The 21,509-nt window shown below is 41.9% G+C and overlaps 1 protein-coding gene across 4 annotated transcripts in view; it reads left to right on the top strand.

Annotated features, from left to right (window-relative positions):
• The window catches only part of LOC106579831 (drebrin-like protein B), a 16,381-nt gene extending 2,405 nt beyond the window's left edge, over nucleotides 1–13,976 (top strand). For 2 of the 4 annotated variants that reach the window (XM_014160083.2, XM_045703115.1), the window contains exons 2-15: nucleotides 971–1,026; nucleotides 4,892–5,004; nucleotides 5,110–5,184; nucleotides 7,024–7,170; nucleotides 7,699–7,776; nucleotides 8,624–8,775; nucleotides 8,887–8,941; nucleotides 9,555–9,629; nucleotides 9,980–10,115; nucleotides 10,440–10,556; nucleotides 10,962–11,078; nucleotides 11,273–11,352; nucleotides 11,550–11,631; nucleotides 12,282–13,976. In XM_014160083.2, the coding sequence (XP_014015558.1) occupies nucleotides 971–1,026; nucleotides 4,892–5,004; nucleotides 5,110–5,184; nucleotides 7,024–7,170; nucleotides 7,699–7,776; nucleotides 8,624–8,775; nucleotides 8,887–8,941; nucleotides 9,555–9,629; nucleotides 9,980–10,115; nucleotides 10,440–10,556; nucleotides 10,962–11,078; nucleotides 11,273–11,352; nucleotides 11,550–11,631; nucleotides 12,282–12,418 (1,420 nt within the window). In that variant the 3' untranslated portion in view covers nucleotides 12,419–13,976. The remainder of the gene's footprint in view (nucleotides 1–970; nucleotides 1,027–4,891; nucleotides 5,005–5,109; nucleotides 5,185–7,023; nucleotides 7,171–7,698; nucleotides 7,777–8,623; nucleotides 8,776–8,886; nucleotides 8,942–9,554; nucleotides 9,630–9,979; nucleotides 10,116–10,439; nucleotides 10,557–10,961; nucleotides 11,079–11,272; nucleotides 11,353–11,549; nucleotides 11,632–12,281) is intronic. The other 2 variants (XM_014160084.2, XM_014160086.2) reach the window with 2 other exon arrangements.
• The last annotated feature ends 7,533 nt before the right edge of the window (nucleotides 13,977–21,509 follow it).

Below are 21,509 nucleotides of genomic sequence, written 5' to 3'. Positions count from 1 at the left end.
TGTACATAGTAATGCACTATTACAAAAGCTCTACATTTTGCGCACTTTAAGTTGCGCTATGCAGAAATCGCTCCGCCATTTCCTGTTTGTTCAAATTCTAATAGTTTTCCTATTTTCAGTATGTGACAATACAAGCAAGTATAGTGTGCCATCTAAATCGAAAATATAGTATTTTCAGCTCTTTGAAGCTTATGTACAAAACCGAAAGTAAAAGATGCAAAAATGAAACTTAAGAACGGGAAGCATAGAAATAGCTCACATAGACTCCCGAGTGGCGCAGTGGTATAGGGCACTGCATTGCAGTGCTTGAGGCATCTTTACAGACCTGGGTTTGATCCCGGGCTGTGTCGCGACCGGAGACCAATGAGGAGGTGCACAATTGGCCCAGCATCTTCCGAGTTAGGGGAGGGTTTGGCTGGCTGGGATGTACTTGTCCCATCGCGCTCTAGCAACTTCTGTGGCGAGCCTGGCACATGCGCGCTGATTTTGGTTGCAAGTTGTACAGTGTTTCCTCTGACACATTGGTGCGGCTTGGCATGGTTGTGTTTCGGAGGATGCATGGCTCTCGACCTTCGCCTCTGTACGGAAGTTGTCACGATGGGACAAGACTGTAACTACCAATTTGGCTATCATGAAATGGAACAGATCTACCGCTTCTTTGACTTGCTTTCAATGAGGATGATAGCTCTATATCTCACTTTTCAATGTGAATTTGGGGGGTCACCCAAAAAGTTACATATTGCAGCTTTAATGGTTCCGATCCAAAGTTATGCAGTTCAATCAAGTGTCATGTTGTTTTGAGTAAGGCACATCACTTAGCCAGGTTGCTTCAGGATGCTATTCTGCAATAGCTTGCTAAGTGTGGTTGTGAATATTGATGCTGACAGTCTGTTTAAACTGCTTATTAGGCTACCAATCTACAATTTTGCAATGGTTGTGTGATCCTGTAACCTGGCGTTCTTCTCTGCAGGGCCTTGTTCACCTACGAGGGGAACACTAATGATATACGATTGGCAGAGAAGGGAGGTGAGTGTGGTAGACAGAATCCAAGAAAGGCTCCAACATGTAAATGTATTCTGTTTGGTATCGAGTCTGCAATGTTGTCTGAGATCATCACCCTCACTTATGGTATGCCACTGAATTGCTCTCTAAGCACAGTAAGGCAATTTAAAAGATGCAAGCAAAGGTAAATGTTAATCTTCTGCAGTAGTGGCATATTTTTATTGTTTGGGTAAGTCTCCCAGACTGATTTTTTTCAGAAGATAACTATTTGCATATGTGAAAAGAAAGATAACCAAGCATGTGTAATGTGGTAGGGGGAAACATTTACATTTTAGTCATTTAGCAGACGCTCTTATCCAGAGCGACTTAGTTTAGAGTTAGTGCATTCATTTTAAGGTAGCAAGGTGAGACGACCACATGTCAGTCATAGTAAGTTGGCAAAAATGTTCCTCAAAGTAGCTATCATTAAGTAGAAAGTGTACCCAAACGCGCTTTAGCCAAGATTGAAAAATAAGAGAATCAGGTGCTTGGCTGAGGGACATGAAAATCCCAAAAAGAATCCTTGCCCCAGGACACTTCAACAGGTGACTATCCAGGAATATAAAGAAAATGAGCACTCTGTTTCTGCGTAGATCTGATAATTAATTGACGTGGTATACAAAAGGCTTACGCTGGTGTATTCGCTTTTTTGGGGGGCAGGGGGATTAATCAAGATGCTTACAACTAGGGTTGCAAAGGGTTGGAAACTTTGCAGTAAAATTCCGGTATCTTTCCAGAAATTTTCCAATGGAAGTTAAACCCTGGAATTTGGGGAATTTTGCTTAAATTCATCAAAAAGTTAGCTTATAACAGTGAACCTTTTTTTATGGGATACACAAGGCAATTCTAGGTCTTGTGGCATATTTTAGTTAAACTATCCCCATTTCAATGGAATTGCAACCTTCTGCATGCACAGTGCATTCTTCCATCACATGTATAGCTGATTCTCAAGATCTTGCACACTGAGATGCTATTGAGCCCACATTACTACATTGTCTGAGCCAAGGACTCCATGCTTTCTGGTAAGTTTTGATTACAATACTGGGAGGAGTGAATATATTTTATATGACATGCATGATTTTTTTTGTTAACTAGTAAATAGTAGCCTACAGCAAAGTGTGTTTAAATCATTTCTAACTTGTTAACAATTTCTGATGGTTCGTTTTTGCTACCATGTAGGGTTTAGATTGCTTGAGCCTGCTAACTGAGGAGTGTTAATTCACCTGTTTCCATACATGTTTAATTTTAAAACATTTATCTTGCAAAGGAGTTGTTTAATCTAACTGCTTAACTATTTATCTGCATATGGAATTGTATTTGTTTTTTTTTCACTCATTTCTTTTCTAATCTTTACAGGAAAATGCTACGGGCACCATCTGATGTGTGGAGACATTTCACTGCAGCTAATGTAGAAGGAAAAGCTGTGTACATTTGCAAATACTGTGCCAACTCATATGTGAAGAATGTAACAAATATGCTGAATCATCTGGCCAAGTGCATAAAGTTCCCTCAGCGCTCACAACAAGCGACCTCTGACAAAAGTCCCTCTACTTCTATTCGAGGTGGAAAAGGATGAATCAGACACTTTATCAATAGCAACAGGGTTCTCCTCGATTCAGAAGGTTTTTTTGACTCAATGGAGGAATGTAGTCAGAAATGCTGATGAATGTCTCGCTCGAGCTGTGTATGCAACTGGTTCACCTCTGATGCTCACAGGCAAGGTGTATTGGAAGTGATTTCTGAATGTTCTTTGCCCAGCATACACCGCTCCAACCAGACATGCGTTATCTACTCATTTTCTGGATACAGAGTTCAAGTGAAGGTCAAGCAAATCATAGAGAAAGCAGACTGTATTGCAATCAACTCTTGATGGGTGGTCGAATGTTCGTGGACAAGGAATAATTAACTACATCATCTCCACACCTAACCAGTATTCTACAAGCGCACAGACACACCGGTCTCTACATTGCAGATGAGCTGAAGGCAGTCATCAATGACCTTGGACCACAGAAGGTATTTCCACTGGTGACAGACAATGCTGCGAACATGAAGGCTGCTTGGTCTAAAGTGGAGGAGTCCTACCGTTACATCACACCCATTGGCTGTGCTGTTCATGCATTGAATCAGCTCCTCAAGGACATCATGGCACTGAAAACAATGGATACACTCTACAAGAGAGCCAAGGAAATGGTTAGGTATGTGAAGGGTCATCAAGTTATAACAGCAATCTACCTCACCAAGCAAAGTGAGAACAATAAGAGCACCACATTGAAGCTGCCCAGCAACACCCATTAGGGTGGTGTTGTCATCATGTTTGACAGTCCTGGAGGGGAAGGCGTCTCCAAGAAATGGTCATATCATAGTCTGCCAATATGGACAGCCCCATCAAGAGGATCCTCCTGGATGATGTATTTTGGGAGAGAGTGGTTTGCAGCCTGAAACTCGTAAAACCTAAAGCAGTAGCCATTGCACAAATTGAGGGAGACAATGCCATCCTTAAATCCGTACTACCCTGCCCACTTCACTGTTGCTCCAAGCAGAGGAAACTGCAGTTCTGAAATACATCAAAAAGCATGAAGACTTCTGCCTGAAGCCCATACATGCCGCAGCGTACATGTTGGACCCCAAATATGCTGACAAGAGCATCCTGTCGTGTGCAGAGATCAACAAGACCTATGGTGTCATTTCATTTCACCTATGGTGTCACTTTATTTCATGAAGCTGCCAGTTGAGGACTTGAGGTGCCTGTTTCTCAAACTAGACACTAATGTACTTGTCCTCTTGCTCAGTTGTGCACCGACGCCTCCCACTCTTTCCATTCTGGTTGGAGCCAGTTAGCCCTGTTCTGTGAAGGGAGTCGTACACAGCGTTGTACGAGATCTTCAGTTTCTTGGTAATTTCTTGCATGGAATAGCCTTCATTTCTCAGAACAAGAATAGACTGATGAGTTTCAGAAGAAAGGTCTTTGTTTCTGGCCATTTTGAGCCTGTAATCGAACCCATAAATGCTGATGCTCCAGATACTCAACTAGTCTAAAGAAGGCCAGTTTTATTGCTTCTTTAATGAGCACAACAGTTTTCAGTTGTGCTAACATAATTGCAAAAGGGTTTTGTAATGATCGATTAGCCTTTTAAAATGATCAACTTGGATTAGCTAACACAACGTGCCATTGGAACACAACGTGCCATTGGAACACAGGAGTGATGGTTGCTGATAATGGGCCTATGTAGATATTCCATTAAAAATCAGCTGTTTCCAGCTACAATAGTCATTTACAACATTAACAATGTCTACACTGTATTTCTGATTGTGTTATTTTAATGGACAAAAAATGTGCTTTTCTTTAAAAAAATTGAATTTCTAAGTGACCCCAAAGTTTTGAACGGTAGTGTAAGTTGAAAACGTTTTTGGGAGATGTGATGGATCATTCAATATTCCCTTTCTTTTGTTGTCCAGTGAAATCATCCCATGTGAAAAGTCAACTCATTTAATTAAAAAAATAAAATAAAAATCTTCCTATTGGAAGGATTTAATCATTTGCAATTATGTCTACTTATGATAAGGTCAAATGTTTGTTTCTGTCTCCATATGATATGGTAAATATATCCAATGCAAAAAACGTCTACATTTAAATGGTATTAATTCCCAAGGAAAGTTTCCACCTCTGAATATTCCCCAAAATCTGCAGCCCTACTTACAACACATACACACTGTCAAAAATAGAGCATGTTGAAAAAGGGAGTAATTTGCCATATATTGTGTACATAATGTAGGCTATACACAGTAATGTACATGACAGACTTTGCATAGAACATAAATTCTACAATGTTCCCGATACTGGTGTTTTCAGATGGTGGACTGGAGGAACTGGTGGAGGAACTTAGCAGCGGTAAAATAATGTACGCTTTCTGTCGTGTCGAGGACCCAAACTCTGGCCTGTGCAAATACGTCCTGATCAACTGGGTGAGTGCTGCACTACACTCCCTTTTCTTCCAAAGGTGGCACTCCTCTGTATTTGGTAAATCAGGTTGTCAAGTTGAATGAATCTTATGAGTATTTGTGTTTCAGACTGGAGAAGGTGTGAAAGACGCCAGGAAAGGACTATGTGCCAATCATGTCAGCTCCATAGCTAATTTTCTCAAGGTAATTTAATTTGGCATGGTTTAGACCCCTCCAACTCTGGACCTCGAAGCCTGTTCCACTGCATTTTTTTAAATTGCTCCCTTCAAATTAGGGACTGATTTAGACCTGGGACACCAGGTGTGTGCAATTCATTATCAGGTAGAACAGAACCAGCAGGCTCCGGACCTCGTAGGGTAAGAGTTGAGTACCCCTGGTCTAGACATTTTTTCCATCCAGACTGCTTATGTTTAGTTAATGATCAAAATCGACTACTTTTGGTCATGTAGTGTAATTGCGTAGTATGTGGACACCTGCTCATTGAACATCTCATTCCAAAAACATGGACATTAATGGAGTTGGTCTCCCCTTTCATGCTATATCAGCCTCCACTCTTCTCGGAAGGCTTTCCACTAGATGTTGGAACATTGCTGAGGGAACTTGCATCCATTCAACCACGAGCATTAGTGAGGCCGGTTACTGATGTTGGACGATTGGGCCTAGCTCGCAGTCGGCGTTCCAATTCATCCCAAAGGTGTTCAATCGGGTTGAGGTCAGGGCTCTGTGCAGGCCAGTCAAGTTCTTCCACACTTACCTAGACAAATAATTTCTGTATGGACCTCGCTTTGTGCACGGATTGTCATGCTGAAACAGGAAAGGGCCTTCCCCAAACTGTTGCCACAAAGTTGGAAGCACAGAATCATCTAGAATGTCATTGTATGCTGTAGCGTTATGATTTCCCTTCACTGGAACGAAGGGGCCTAGCCCAAACCATGAAAAACAGCCCCAGACCATTATTCCTCATCCACCGAACTTTACAGTTGCACTATGCATTGGGGCAGGTAGCATTATCCTGGTATCTGCCAAACCCAGATTTGTCCGTCAAACTGCCAAATGGTGAAGTGTGATTCATCACTCCAGAGAACGCATTTCCACTGCTCCAGAGTCCAATGGCGGCGAGCTTTACACCACTCCAGCCGACGCTTGGCATTGCAAATGGTGATCTTAGGCTTGTGTGCAGCTGTTCGGCCATGGAAACCCATTTCATGAAACTCCCAACAAACTATTATTTTGCTGACGTTGCTCCCAGAGGCAGTTTGGAACTCGGTAGTGAGTGTTTCCACCGAGGACAGATGATTTTTTTTACGAGCTTCAGCACTTGGCTGTCACTTTTTGAGATTGTGTGGCCTACCACTTCGTGGATGAACCGTTGTTGCTCCTAGACGTTTCCACTTCACAATAACAGCACTCACAGTTGAGCGGGGCAGCTCTAGCAGGACAGAAATTTGACGAACTGACTTGTTGGAAAGGTGGCATCCTGTGACGGTGCCACGTAGAAAGTCTGAGCTCTTCAGTAAGGTCATTCTACTGCCAATGTTTGTCTATGGAGTTTTCATGGCTGTGTCCTCGATTTTATACACCTGTCAGCAACGGGTGTGGCTGAAATAGTCTAATCCACTAATTTGAAGGGGCGTCCACATACATTTGTGCATATATAGTGTATTTATGTGTACACTTTCAACACTAACCTCAACAGGACATGAAATTAAGAACAATTGCAGGAAAGACTGAGTAGACACCCCTGTTAGTGCCAGTTATAGCTTTTGAGTGGTTAAGAGTTAAGCAGAAGTTGGATGCTACTTATGGTGAATTATTGGTTGTGGTTTATGAATCAGCTCTGGAAGTGGTCTGTTATCAGTTGTTATCATGAAAGTGACCTTGCTAACTGCATGTCAACAGATCCTATGGGTGGTGCCTGTCACATATCAAATATCCCTCCTACGGACAGCCCTTTCATGGCCTTATCTGGCTGGAATGTGTGACGCGTGTTGTTTGTAGCTAAAATGTCTGCTGTAACTCCAGGGAGCCCATGTCACAATAAATGCCCGTGCAGAGGAGGATGTGGAACCTGAGGCTATTATGCAAAAGGTGGCCAAGGCCTCAGGGGCCAACTACAGCTTCCACAAAGAGTCCAACAAGTTCCGAGACGCTGGTCCCCAGGGACCTGTGGTACGTACGAAATACATCATCTTATCCTTTTGGAAATTAAAATCAGAACATTTTAGTTATGCATTGAGTTGGTTTCATCAGATGTTAAGTGTCTGTAGATATGTTTTGTACAGGCAGGTTGCACTGTTAGGCAAGTTGCTTTCTGGTCAGATATACTCTCATAGCTAATTTTGTTTCGGTTAATAACTTGTCTGCCTGTGGACATTTTTGGTAAGATTCATTGCACAAGGCTGCGGATGAGAGATTCTCATTGTGGGTTTGTTTCCAACATGTTGGATGTTGTGACGTGCAGAGCTGGTTGTTTACAATGACTCATGTGCAGTAGAATCCAGGGGCTTAGTTGAGCTCATGATTGTTGGCCAGGGCTGGAGCCAGAGAGGCCAGGCCAGGACAGGCTGTTTAAAGCCTGTTAACTCGGCATAATAAACCAACATGCTGTGTCAGTACTGGATCTAGGTGGGGGGTTGGTGTCTAGGAGTGCCTATTTGTTTTTTGTTGTGTTTAACTAATGCTTGTATTTTGTGACAGGGCTCTGTGTATCAGAAGACCAACGCCATGTCTGAAATCAAACGGACCAATAAAGACAACTTCTGGGCGCAGGCAGAGGTGAGTCAGCCCCAACACCTTACTGCCACTACAGGGACTCCACGGTGTCCCCCTCCCAGAGTGCAAAGAACCTTGGCGTGGCTCCAGCACGTTAATGCTCTACAACATCCGTAGAGTATGACCCTACCTCACACAGGAATGGCGCAGGTCCTAATCCAGGCACTTGTCATATCCCATGTAGAATACTGCAACTAACTCGCTGTTGGCTGGGCTCCCCGCTTGTGCCATCAACCTTCTTAAGTTCTCCATGTCGCCACGCTCCTCCGCACATGCCACTGGCGTCCAGTCGAAGCTTGCATCATCTTCCAGACCCTGGTACTTGCCTACAGAGCAGCAGTGTGAAGCCCCTCCTTACCTTCAGGCTATGCTCAAACACTATATCCCAAACCGAGCACGCCACCTCTGGTCTCTTGGCCCTCCCACCCCTACAGGAGGGCAGCTCCCACTCAGCCAGTCAACACCTTTCTCTGTCCTGGCATCCCAATGGTGGAACAAGCTTCCCCTTAAAGTCAGGACAGCAGAGTCCCTGCCCATCTTCTGAAAACGTTTGAAAACCTACCTCTGAAGAGTATCTTAAATAACTCTCACGTGCTTTTCCTACTAGCACTGACTTTGCTCATGAGGGAAAATGTAGTTGATACGATTGTGATGTTGTCTCACCTAGTTATCTTAAGATGAAGGAACTAATTGTAAGTCGCTCTGGATTAGAGCGTCTGCTGAATGACAAAAAGGTACATTTAAATGTAAATACTGGTTAGATTTGCTTGTGTTGCTCAGCTTGTTCTGATTAAATAGTCCTTTATGACAGTGAATACCCTAACCTGGTCTCGTGTTCTGTGTGTCTCAGAAAGATGAGGAGAAGCGGCAGCGGGAGGAGCGCAGCAAGGCAGACGAAGAGCGCCAGAAGCTGGAGAAAGATCGGAAGGATCGAGAGGCCAAGGAGGCAACTCTCAGAGAGAAGAGAGACAAGGAGAGGGCCTCTATGATTGACCAGCAGAAGTGAGTAAAATGGTGGTTAGTAAACTTAGCTGGAGGTGTTTAACTTATCGAGTTGACCTTATTAAGACAGCCAGGTTTCCATTAAGTCTGCTTTTCCCATTTGTTTAACAGGAAGTACCAGCAGCAGCAGGAAGCTGAGAGCAGAGACAATGAAAAACAACAATGGGTGAGTTGTGTACTGACTCACAGCAGGACAGGCCGGCTGACTGAGGAGAATTCAAATCAAATCCGCTATGTTTAACTGGTGTTTCATCCTCATGTAGGGGGCAGCAGATCCGTTTATGCAACATGCACCCTGCCAGAACTGGGTTCAAATACATGTGTATTTGTTATGTAAATAGGCCTACATATTTTCAAATAATGTAGCCTGACTCAATTACTTCTATTGGAAGTATTTTCAAATAATTTCCTATAAATAGCCTACTATTTAAATGTATTTTCAAATACTATTTAAATACACTCCCATGCATTTAACCCAGGTATTTGAGTCAGTATATTTTAAAATACGTCAATACTTTCCAAGTGTATTTCCATTCCAATATTCAACTATTACTTTTTCCCCCAAAAATATCTGAACACTTTCTTTGAAATGTATATTAAAGTAATTGAGATATTTGAACCCAGGTCTGCACCTCACTTAAATTATCTGTTTTAAATGTGAAGGCACACATTTAGGACGTAAGTATAACACAAGAACAAACAAAACAGAAACGGTAGGTGTTGCCTCGTGGGTAGTGTTGAATTATGTATGGTGCATCATCATCATCCATCATCATCAGGAGGAGCAGGAGAAGGACTTCCAGGCAGCTCAGAAGAAAGGGATGAAGCGTGGTGAATCTGTGGAGAAAGCCAATGTGAGTTAACTGTGGCCCCCTGTAGGTTTAATAATTGTTTAAAGGTTCCCTATACCCTGTGACTCAGAACCCTCTGTTTCCTGCTTCCCTTTCCATTGACACAACCAAAACTGTTCCTTGCATGAATCTAAACTCGCCATAGCTTCACATACCTTCATTTTCCTGTATGTACATTCTTTCTGCTCCACTACCATCTACTGTGGTCATGACTTCTCACCTTTGAACATCATTCAGAACACCTTTATGCATACAGTAGATGGTATTGTGTTCTTTATTAAAGGGAACATCTGGAACGTTGCTATGGCTATACAATACCCAGTGTGTCTGTCTGACCACATGGTGTGTTTCAGGAGGCGGCCTCCCTGATCTCTCAGCGCTCTATGAACCCCAGAGAGATGTTCAAGCAGAGAGAGAAGGGCATGGCCCCCAGCACTGCAGACACTGACACCCCTGCTGCTGCCCACACCCCTGCCAGCCCCCAGCCAGGTAAGCCACCAATTCAATACAACTGTTTGCTGTTTATATACATAGTGTAGTTCTTAAAATTGTTTTTTCCATGAGTGTTTCCTTGCTGGGCTTTCTAGCTCTGTCAAGTGGGGATGTGGTCTTGCAGCGAGATCAGGGGATTGTCTGGGCCACGTTGAAACATGCAGAATGAGAATCTTGTCGCATTACTCTGCCTTCATCAACTTTAACTCATTGTCTCGTATCAAGTCTTGTCTCTAGTCCACATCTGCTTTGTGTTGTCTCTGCTCTGCTGGGTAACCTTCCCGGCCAACCTGTCTGTCTGCTCTGGTGTGTGTTTCTCAGGGCGTTTGAACAGCCCTTTTCTCTCTAAGCAACCATGCGAGCCCGAGCCGTCCCGCTTGCCCCTGCGCCAAGCCTCCCCTCTGCCAGCAGGCTCTGCCTCTCCTGTCCCTGCTGCAGGTCTGAGCTCACTCATACTGCTGACACAAACTGACCCTTTCCAAACACACACACAAATACTTCACACGTAGGTGACTGAGTGACATTCAATTGCTATGTTTGTGTTTTGGTCAAATATCTACCTGATGCTACTCGCTTTAAATCCATCAATCTAAATGATTGACCTGATGCTACTCCCTTTCATCTCTTGTTATTTCAATTTAACATCACCCTCATGGCTCATAGGCCATGTCCATCATTAGATCACTGTACATCAATCTCATCCAGTGGCTTGTTGTTTTCCATGAGACTTGACAGATGGTTTTGTAATTATTCAGTGTCTGAATATTTGAGTGCATGCTTTAGTATGTTTGTACACTGTGTGTATCTGTGCTCGTATATCATTTGTGTACATTGTGTCATAAGAACCCAGTGTGGATGAGCCCGTTGTGGATGAATCCACTCCCAGTGTGGGTGAGCCATCCCAGTCTGAGTGCTTGGATGAGCAGAATGCAACCCCTGAGGATCAGTGGCAAGATGAAGGTGGGCCCTGCTCCCCACACACCTCAGTCTGAACACACAACAGTCCGATTCATCTCATCTGTTTCATCATGACCCTTTCTCTGGACACATTTCATAATTACTTTGTACTCTGGGTCCCTGGTGCTGCTGCTGCCACCTGTTGGTAGAGAGGTATTGTTTTTATCCGAAAAAGAATGTACTTTTTTCTGTTTCAGTAAAGGCAACAGCAGCTCCCACTGAGCACAACCATGCCACAGAGCCAGCCCAAAACAACCTCTATGAAGAGCCCCCACAGGTAAATATTTGTCAGCACATGAGCAGTGAGATTCATTATTTGTAAACAGCAATAGTATACTTTTTTATCAGAAAATTCCTTATAACAATCATTATTGAAATACCATTCAAGCCAAGAGGACTTTGGTAAATATTTGCGCTTGGACTTAAACGTGAAGAGCATTCTCAGAGGTATAGCACCCCTTGTTGTTCGCTCAGGTGGAAGAGAACACGAATGAGGTGGCTGCAAAGAAGACCGACCGAGGCGTCTGTGCCAGGGCTCTATACGACTACCAAGCTGGTAAGCATTGTTACAGTCACAGCCTACTGACAATTTACAGTAGACATTCGGCCCACTAAACTGGTTCTCTGTGTGAACAATGTGTAACCGTGATGTTTTTCCCCTATGGAGAATGTGGGTGAAACTGCTAGATGGAAACTGGCAGTCAGTGAGCAGTGGTTACTCTAGTATTTTTTTCAGCAACTGTAGCAATTTTGGGGGGGTGGCATGATTTTAGGGGCACTCCTCTTGGCAGCATAGACCAAATGTTTCTGTTTTAAAGCTAATTTCCTGCAATTCTACACATTTTGCCATGAAGCTGAGAAACTGCAGTTTCAAATCTAATTTCCTGCAATTCTACACTTTGCAATGTCTTATGCCTTGTTTTTATGCTATCTGGGTGATTCAAACATAACAAAATCAATGGGAGTCACATGCCATGACATTTTGGGGATTTCTGATTATCTCGTTTTTATTTTGGTGATTGTTAGTTCTCAAATATTATCTTATAAAAAATATATAGGTCGATTATCCTTTCTACATACTTTTGGTTTTTTTAAGTGGCGTTCACGATATCAGGGAAACATTGGCGACGGAATAGACACAATAATACAGCAACAGATATCCGAATGGACATGGTGATCTGAGGTATTGCTCTTTTCATTCCACAGCTGATGAGACAGAGATTTCCTTCGATCCTGATGACATCCTCAATGGCATCGAGATGATTGACGAGGGCTGGTGGCGGGGCTATGGCCCAGACGGTCATTTTGGAATGTTCCCAGCCAATTACGTGGAGCTGATTTAAGTCCATACCTTGCCCGCTCACTAGATCAGCATATAGGAGGCAGAAGAGAATTCCCCCTTCCCCAGAAGAATTTGGCAGTAGGAAAACTGCTAGCTCCAGAACACAGCATGTCAGAAGTAACTCAACAGTGAACTTTTCAGAGTCAATTGCTGAACTGTATCCTTCACATTATGGACCAATGTATGAACAGTGAATGTTGGGCTCAAATCTATCCCAGTTTTTTTTCCGTTTTTTTTTTTTCTCCTTTATTTAACTAGGCAAGTCAGTTAAGAACAAATTCTTATTTTCAATGACGGCCTAGGAACAGTGGGTTAACTGTCATGTTCAGGGGCAGAACGACAGATTTGTACCTTGTCAACTCGGGGATTCGAACTTGCAACCTTTCGGTTACTAGTCCAACACTCTAACCACTAGGCTAAGCCTACCCTGCCGTTGAAGAGAGAAATTCCATTATTTCATTTTTGTTGTGAGAACTTAGGTGGCATTGTTTAGGTTTTGATGAAAACCCATATACTGGCCAATCCCAAACTGAATCTCTTACCTTCTGTGATGCAGTAAATTGTCAGCCTTTTTTTTAATGTTTCAATTCAAGATTCCATTGTGAACATCATTAATAGCACTTGTACATCACATATCTTAAAAAGTGAAGCCAGTTTTGCTCCAGGTGTACTTTTTTGTTGTTTGTATTATTCACTCGTCATGTTCAGGATAATAACATTTCATAGCTCACATAACGGTACCAAATATCATTTTTTTGCCTTTTCCTCAGACTGATATTTTATGTGAGTTTGCTTAAATAATCCTGCGTGAATTTCAAACCATAGTTTGGTATTGCAGTTGAATATTAGAAAACCAAAATGTTCTATATTTGCTGTGCTCTCCTGTGTGGCTGAATTCAAGAAAAAATGGGAGTGAAAATGACACAATCATCATATCCTTGTGCAAAAGTATTATTTTTTTAAAAATATGTAATCATTATGCTACAGAGCTTGTCCCCATACCCTCCCTCCCTGCCCTCTTCAGCCCCTAGAGAATTGTAATGACTGACTGTTTCAGGGACCAGTTACACGAAACAAGGCATGAGTAATCTTTCCTCTCGTTGTTGCATCGTCTTGTCATTATCTGTGTCTTGGGTACAATTTGTCTCTGCTTAACCTGTCTTTCACAGTCCAGCTTCTATCAAAATACAGGTCTGTGAATGGCTTAATTTAGCAGGCTTAAGAGAGCCATGATCAGATGCTGTTATCATGTGAGTGCCAAAGGAGGGTAAAGGAGTGGGGTGATGATGCTGTCCTCTGGAAAGTGCTTTCTCTCATTCTAATCTGTGTGGAAACTTCATAACTGTTATGCAACTTCCCTGCTTTTTAACTTATAATGAAATCATTGCAAGAAAAAGTTTGTGGGACATTGTCACTTTAAATAAAGATTAAGGAATTTAAAAATTATTAAAAAGGGTCACTAATTTCAAGGTGCATGATGTATCCGTTGTCCTTGTTTTTCAAGAGTATATTGTACTGCAAATACTTTCGTCATAATAAAAGGGTTCAAGTAAAATGTGTACAAGTCTTACGACATCTTTTGTAAATGTTTGTGGCAGCAGTAAGTTGTTTTAAACATGGGAGGGCAGTAGTAGCTAGCTGATAGAATTAAATGGTGTGCAAGGAGTGAAAGCATTGGGGACATTCAAGGAGCAGGTACTGTTTGATACTGTTGCTACAGTTAGGAGTATCACTTTTACTCTCATACATAAACCTTAACTGATTATATATATATATTCATTCTATAAGCAGTTTCCTGGAATGAGAGCATAAAGGTAACGGCCGGGGATTTTTGTTATTACCTCAGTTTCAGTTTCACAAGAACGGCAAGTTTTAAGTTAATGTTATTTCCCATCATTTAAGATAAGATCTCACTTTTTTCCCTCAACTGAAAAGACATGCCTAAAAGCCTCCCAAAGTGCACTTTCTAAAATTATTAGTTCATCATGTTACTGAAAATGGCTGAAACTTACAAGAAACCTAAGGTCACACAAAAAATGAAGAACTGAAAGTATAGGCCTATATTTGTTTTCTAACGGTAGAATACAAAGTGTAACTAGAAAGGCCATTTGATGATGGGTTCCAAACCTAGAGACTGTTCTGTGAGTCAAACCCAGAGACTGTTGTGATAGGAATGGCAAAAAAAAATCTGAACTGTTTCTGTTAACAGTCTGCTGACCCTCTTCACTGAAAGGCTGAGATAAATGTCATGGAATCTTTTACATCGAATTTCTCACTGTAAACGCTCCGTTTAACTTGGTATTAACGTGAATATGTCATGTGGCATGCATTATGTCTCTGAGATTTACATGTACAGTGCATTCAGAAAGTATTCAGACCCCTTGACTTTTTCCACATTGTTACGTTACAGCCTTATTCTAAAATGGATTACACAATTATTTTCCCTCATCAATCTACAAACAATACCCTATAATGACGAAGCGAAGAACTTTTTTATTTTAGTACATTTTCACAAATTTATGACTATGTAAATAAGGTATTTGGACAGTGACACAATTTGCATCATTTTAGCTCTGTACCCCACCACAATGGATTTGAAAGGAAACAATTAAGTTGTGCTTTAAGTGTAGACTTTCATCTATAATTGAAGAGTTTTGTCCAAATGATTGTATGAACCGTGTAGGAATTACAACCATTTTTATACATAGTCCCCCAATTTTAGGGGCTCAAAAGTAATTGGACAAACTAACATAATCATAAATTAAATTGTGAGTTTTAATATTTGGTTGCAAATGCTTTGTAGTCAAAGACTGCCTGAAGTCTGGAACCCATAGACATTACTAGATGCTGGGTTTCTTCCCCGGTGATGCTCTGCCAGGCCTTTACTGCAGGTGTCTTCAGTACCTGCTTGTTCTTGGGGTGTTTTGCTTTCAGTTTTGCCTTCAGCAAGTGAAATGTATGCCCAATTGGATTCAGGTCAGGTGAATGACTTGGCCATTGCAGAACATTCCACTTCTTTGCCTTAAAAACGTATTGGGTTGCTTTCGCAGTATGCTTCGGGTCATTGTCCATCTGCACTGTGAAGGGCCATCCAATGAGTTTTGACGCATTTGGCTGAATCTGAGCAGATAATATAACCCTAAACACTTCAGAATTCATCCTGCTGCTTTTGTCAATAGTCCCCATCAATAAATACAAGGGAACCAGTTCTATTGGCAGCCATACATGCCCACGCCATAACACTACCTCCACCATGCTTCACAGATGAGGTGGTATACTTCAGATCATAAGCAGTTCCCTTCTCCATAGTCTTCTCTTCCCATCATTCTGAAACAAGTTGATCTTTGTCTCACCTGTCCATAGGATTACTTCCAGAACTGTACAGGCTTTTTAGATGTTTTTGGCAAACTAATCTGGTCTTCCTCTTTTTGAGGCTTACCAATGGTTTACATCTAGTGGTAAACCCTCTGTATTTACTCTGGTGAAGTCTTCTCTTGATTGTTGACTTTGACACAGATACGCCTACCTCCTGGAGGGTGTTCCTGATCTGGCCAACTGTTGTTAAGGGTTTTTCTTCACCAGGGAAAGATTTCTTCTGTCATCCACCATTGTTGTTTTCCATGGTCTTCTGGGCCTTTTGGTGTTCCTGAGCTCACCAGTGTGTTCTTTCTTTTTAAGAATGTATCAAATAGTTGATTTGGCCACACCTAATGTTTTTGCTATCTCTCTGAGGGGTTTGTTTTGATTTTTTAGCCTAATGATGGCTTGCATCACTGGCAGTAACAGCTCTTTGGACTTCATATTGAGGGTTAACAGCAACAGATTCCAAATGCCATACTTGAAATCAACTCTAGACCTTTTATCTGCTTACTTTTAAATGAACTAATGAGGGAATAACACACACCTGTCCATGGAACAGCTGAGCAGCCAAATGTCCATTTACTTTTGGTCCCTTAAAAAAGGGGGGGACCACATATAAAAAGTGTTGTAATTCCTACGCTGTTCATCCGATTTGATGAAAATATCCTCAAATTAAAGTCTGTACTTTCAGCTCATATTCATTCAACTCCAATATGCTTTGGTATATGATGTAGACAGCTAAAATAATAATAACTTGGTCAATGTCCAAATATTTATGGACCTGACTGTAAGTATTTAGACTCTCTGCTATAAGACTCGAGAAAGAGCTCAAGTGCATCCTATTTCCATTGATCATCCTTGATCTTTCTACAACTTAATTGCAGTCCACCCATGGTAAATTAAATTGATTGGACATGATTTAGAAAGGCCCACACCTGTATATATAAGGTCCCTCAGTTGACAGTGCATGTCAGAGACAAAACCAAGCCATGAGGTCGAAGGAATTGTCCGTAGAGATCCGAGACAGTATTGTGTCAGGGCACAGATCTGGGGAAGGGAACCAAAACATTTCTGCAGCATTGAAGGTCCCCAAGAACACAATGGCCACCATCATTCTTAAATGGAAGAAGTTTATAACCACCAAGACTCTTCCTAGAGCTGGCTGCCTGGCCAAACTGAGCAATCGGGGGGAAGGACCTTGGTCAGGGAGGTGACCAAGAACCACTCTGACAGAGCTCCAGAGTTCCTCTTTGGAGATGGGAGAACCTTCCAGAAGGACAACCATCTCTGCAGCACTTCATCAATCAGGCCTTTATGGTAGAGTGGCCAGATGGAAGCCACTCCTCAGTAAAAGGCACATGACAGCCCACTTTGAGTTTGCCAAAAGGCACCTAAAGGACTCTCAGCCAATGAGAAACAAAATTCTCTGGTCTGATGTAACCAAGATGGAACTCTTTGGCCTGAATACCAAGCATCACGTCTGGAGGAAACCTTGCACCATCCCTACGGTGAAGCATGGTGGTGGCAGCATCATACTGTGGGGAGACTAGTCAGGATCATGGGAAAGATGAACAGAGCAAAGTACAGAGAGATCCTTGATGAAAACCTGGTGTTCAACCTTCCCAAGTTCTCTCACGTCACCCCGCTCCTCCGCTCTCTCCACTGGCTTCCAGTTGAAGCTCGCATCCGCTACAAGACCATGGTGATTGCCTACGGAGCCGTGAAGGGAACGGCACCTCCATACCTTCAGGCTCTGATCAGGCCCTACACCCAAACAAGGGCACTGCATTCATCCACCTCTGGCCTGCTGGCCCCCCTACCTCTGAGGAAGCACAGTTCCCGCTCAGCCCAGTCAAAACTGTTCGCTGCTCTGGCACCCCAATGGTGGAACAAGCTCCCTCACGACGCCAGGACAGCGGAGTCAATCACCACCTTCCGGAGACACCTGAAACCCCACCTCTTTAAGGAATAGGATAAAGTAATCCTTCTACCCCCCCCCCCTTAAAAGATTTAGATGCACTATTGTAAAGTGGTTGTTCCACTGGATATCATAAGGTGAATGCACCAATTTGTAAGTCGCTCTGGATAAGAGCGTCTGCTAAATGACTTAAATGTAAATGTAAATGTAAAACCTGCTCCAGAGCGCTCATGACCTCAGACTGGGGCGAAGGTTCACCTTCCAACAGGACAATGACCCTTAGCACACAGCCAAGACAACGCAAGGAGTGGCTTCAGGATAAGTCACTGAATGTCCTTGAGTGGCCCAGCCAGAGCCCGGAATTGAACCCGATCAAACATCTCTTGAGAGACCTGAAATTAGCTGTGTAGCAATGATCCCCCTCCAACCTGACAGAGCTTGAGAGGATCTGCAGAGAAGAATGGGAGAAACTCCCCAAATACAGTTATGCCAAGCTTGTAGTGTCATACCCAAGAAGACTCAAGGTTGTATTCGCTGCCAAAGGAGCTTCAACAACGTACTGACTAAAGGGTCTGAATTCTTATGTAAATGTGATATTTCCGTTTATTTATTTTTATACATTTGCAAAAAATTCAAAAAAACTGTTTTTTCTTTGTAATTATGGGTTATTATGTGTAGATGGATGAAGGAAAAAACTATTTAATCAATTTTAAAATTAGGCTGTGCCGTAACAAAATGTGGAAAAAGTCAAGGGGTATGAATACTTTCCGAATGCATTGTGTCTATTTGAGTTGTATCTATTTGAATGCTATCATGTATGTACAGTTGAAGTCGGAAGTTTACATACACCTTAGCCAAATACATTTAAACTCAGTTTTTCACAATTCCTGACATTTAATCCTAGTAAAAATTCCCTGTCTTAGATCAGTTAGGATCACCACTTTATTTTAAGAATGTGAAATGTCAGAATAATATTAGAGAGAATGATTTATTTCAGCTTTTATTTCTTTCATCACATTCCCAGTGGGTCAGAAGTTTACATACACTCAATTAGTATTTGGTAGCATTGCCTTTAAATTGTTTAACTTGGGTCAAATGTTTCGGGTAGCCTTTCACAAGCTTCCCACAATAAGTTGGGTGAATTTCGGCCCATTCCTCCTGACAGACCTGGTGTAACTGAGTCAGGTTTGTAGGCTTACTTACACGCTTTTTCAGTTCTGCCCACAAATTTTCTATAGGATTGCGGTCAGAGCTTTGTGATGGCCACTCCAATACCTTGACGTTTTTGTCCTTAAGCCATTTTGCCACAACTTTGGAAGTCATTGTCCATTTGGAAGACCCATTTGCAACCAAGCTTTAACTTCCTGACTGATGTCTTGAGATGTTACTTCAATTTATCCACATACGTTTTTTCCTCATGATGCCATCTATTTGGTGAAGTGCACCAGTCCCTCCTGCAGCAAAGCACCCTCACAACATGATGCTGCCACCCCGTTCTTCACGGTTGGGATGGTGTTCTTCGGCTTGCAAGCCTCCCCCCTTTTCCTCCAAACATAACCATGGTCATTATGGCCAAACAGTTCCATTTTTGTTTCATCAGACCAGAGGACATTTCTCCAAAAAGTACGATCTTGTCCCCATGTGCAGTTGCAAACTGTAGTCTGGCTTTTTTATGGCGGTTTTGGACCAGTGGCTTCTTCCTTGCTGAGCGGCCTTTCAGGTTATGTCGATATAGGACTAGTTTTACAGTGGCTATAGATACTTTTGTACATGTTTCCTCCAGCATCTTCACAAAGTAATTTGCTGTTGTTCTGGGATTGATTTGTACTTTTCGCACCAAAGCACGTTCATCTCTAGGAGACAGAACGCGTCTCCTTCCTGAGCGGTATGACGGCTGCGTGGTCCGATGGTGTTAATACTTGCGTACTATTGTTTGTACAGATGAACGTGGTACCTTCAGGCATTTGGAAATTGCTCCCAAGGATGAACCAGACTTGTGGAGGTCTACAATTTTTTTCTGAGGTCTTGGCTGATTTCTTTTGATTTTCCCATGATGTGAAGCAAAGAGGCAATGAGTTTTAAGGTAGGCCTTGAAATACATCCACAGGTACACCTCCAATTGACTCAAATGATGTAAATTAACTTATCAGAAGCTTCTAAAGCCATGACATAATTTTCTGGAATTTTCCAAGCTGTTTAAAGGCAGAGTCAAATTAGTGTATGTAAACTTCTGACCCACTAGAATTGTGTTACAGTGAATTATAAGTGAAATAATCTGTCTGTAAACAATTGTTGGAAAAATGACTTGTGTCACGCACAAAGTAGATGTCCTAACCGACTTGCCAAACCTTTAGTTTGTTAACAAGAAATTTGTGGAGTGGTTGTAAAACGAGGCTTAATGACTCCAACCTAAGTGTATGTAAACTTCCGACTTCAACTGTATATACACTGTGTACAAAACATTAGGAACACCTTCTTAATATTGAGTTGCACCCCCTGTTGCCCTCAGAACAACCTCAATTTGTTGGGACATGACTCTACAAGGTGTCGAAAGCGCTCCACAAGGATGCTGGCCCATGTTGACTCCAATGATACCCACAATTGTCTAGTTGGCTGGATGTCCTTTGGGTGGTGGACCATTCTTGATACACACAGGAAACTGTTGAGTGTGAAAAACCCAGCAGCTTGCAGTTCTTGACACACTCAAACCGGTGTGCCTGTCACCTACTACCATACCCTGTTCAAAGGCACTTAAATACATTGTCTTGCCATTCACCTTTCTGAATGGCACACATACAAAAACCATGTGTCAATTGTCAAGGCTTAAAAATCCTTCTTTAACCTGTCTGCTCCCCTTAATCTACACTGATTTGACATGGATTTAACAAGTGACATCAGTAAGGGATCAAAGCTTTCACCTGGATTCACCTGGTCAGTCTATGTCATGGAAAGAGCAGGTGTTCCTAATGATTTGTACACAATGTATTTTGTGTATAAAAAATGTCCATGTTTTCATCAGCTTAATAAAAGTAAATTGTGAGTCAAATTAAATATTTAATCAACTGACACCAATATCACAATTGCAGGAACCAGTAACAATATTAATACAGTTATTACATATTACTTAACCATTTGATGTGACAAAAGCTAAGTTCTGTGAGAGCGCTCAGCACCTGCCCAAGTCATTAGTATATAAAATGGAAGAATTAATGTAGCGGGTTGAATCAAGGTAATTCTTTTTCACAAATCCTTATTTCAAACAGCAGTGAAACAAGTGTTTTGTCTCAAAAACTCCCTGTGAGATCCGGCCAGCCAACTGATAGGTTTGTTATTTTGACATTTAAAGGTTAAACATATATCCAAATGTCATACTCTATCTGCAACAAGTGGAAGACTACGGCCTATGCATTTCACTGAGATTTGAAACGTCTCTAGAGCAAAGCTGGATAAATAGTATACTGCACCAATATTGACAGCTGTATTTGATTTGCTAGGTTTTTGTTGAATACCTCCTAAGTTTATGCATAGATAAATTATGATTCTGCAAACCATTCCCATGGGTGAAATGCAAATTTCAGTGTGGTAGAGACAGTTTTGTTGAAAAGATCAGAACGTCAGATTTTGTTTAGGTTTATATGTAGGCCTAATCTTAGCTCATTTCATTGACTATCTAGACAAAATGTTTTTATTGCTATTAGGTCAACATGTGCACTTCTATAATGATCAAATATATAATCTGTTTTTGTTTTTTCGTCTGTGTAGTCTAGTCTAGTAAAACTCATAAAAAATTGCCTCAGGTAATCAATTTGAGAAA

This window comes from Salmo salar, chromosome ssa20 (assembly GCF_905237065.1).
Source record: "Salmo salar chromosome ssa20, Ssal_v3.1, whole genome shotgun sequence".
Classification (NCBI taxonomy): Eukaryota; Metazoa; Chordata; class Actinopteri; order Salmoniformes; family Salmonidae; genus Salmo; species Salmo salar.
The sequence above is the reverse complement of the archived record's forward strand: the minus strand, read 5'-3'. Positions and strand labels throughout refer to the sequence as shown.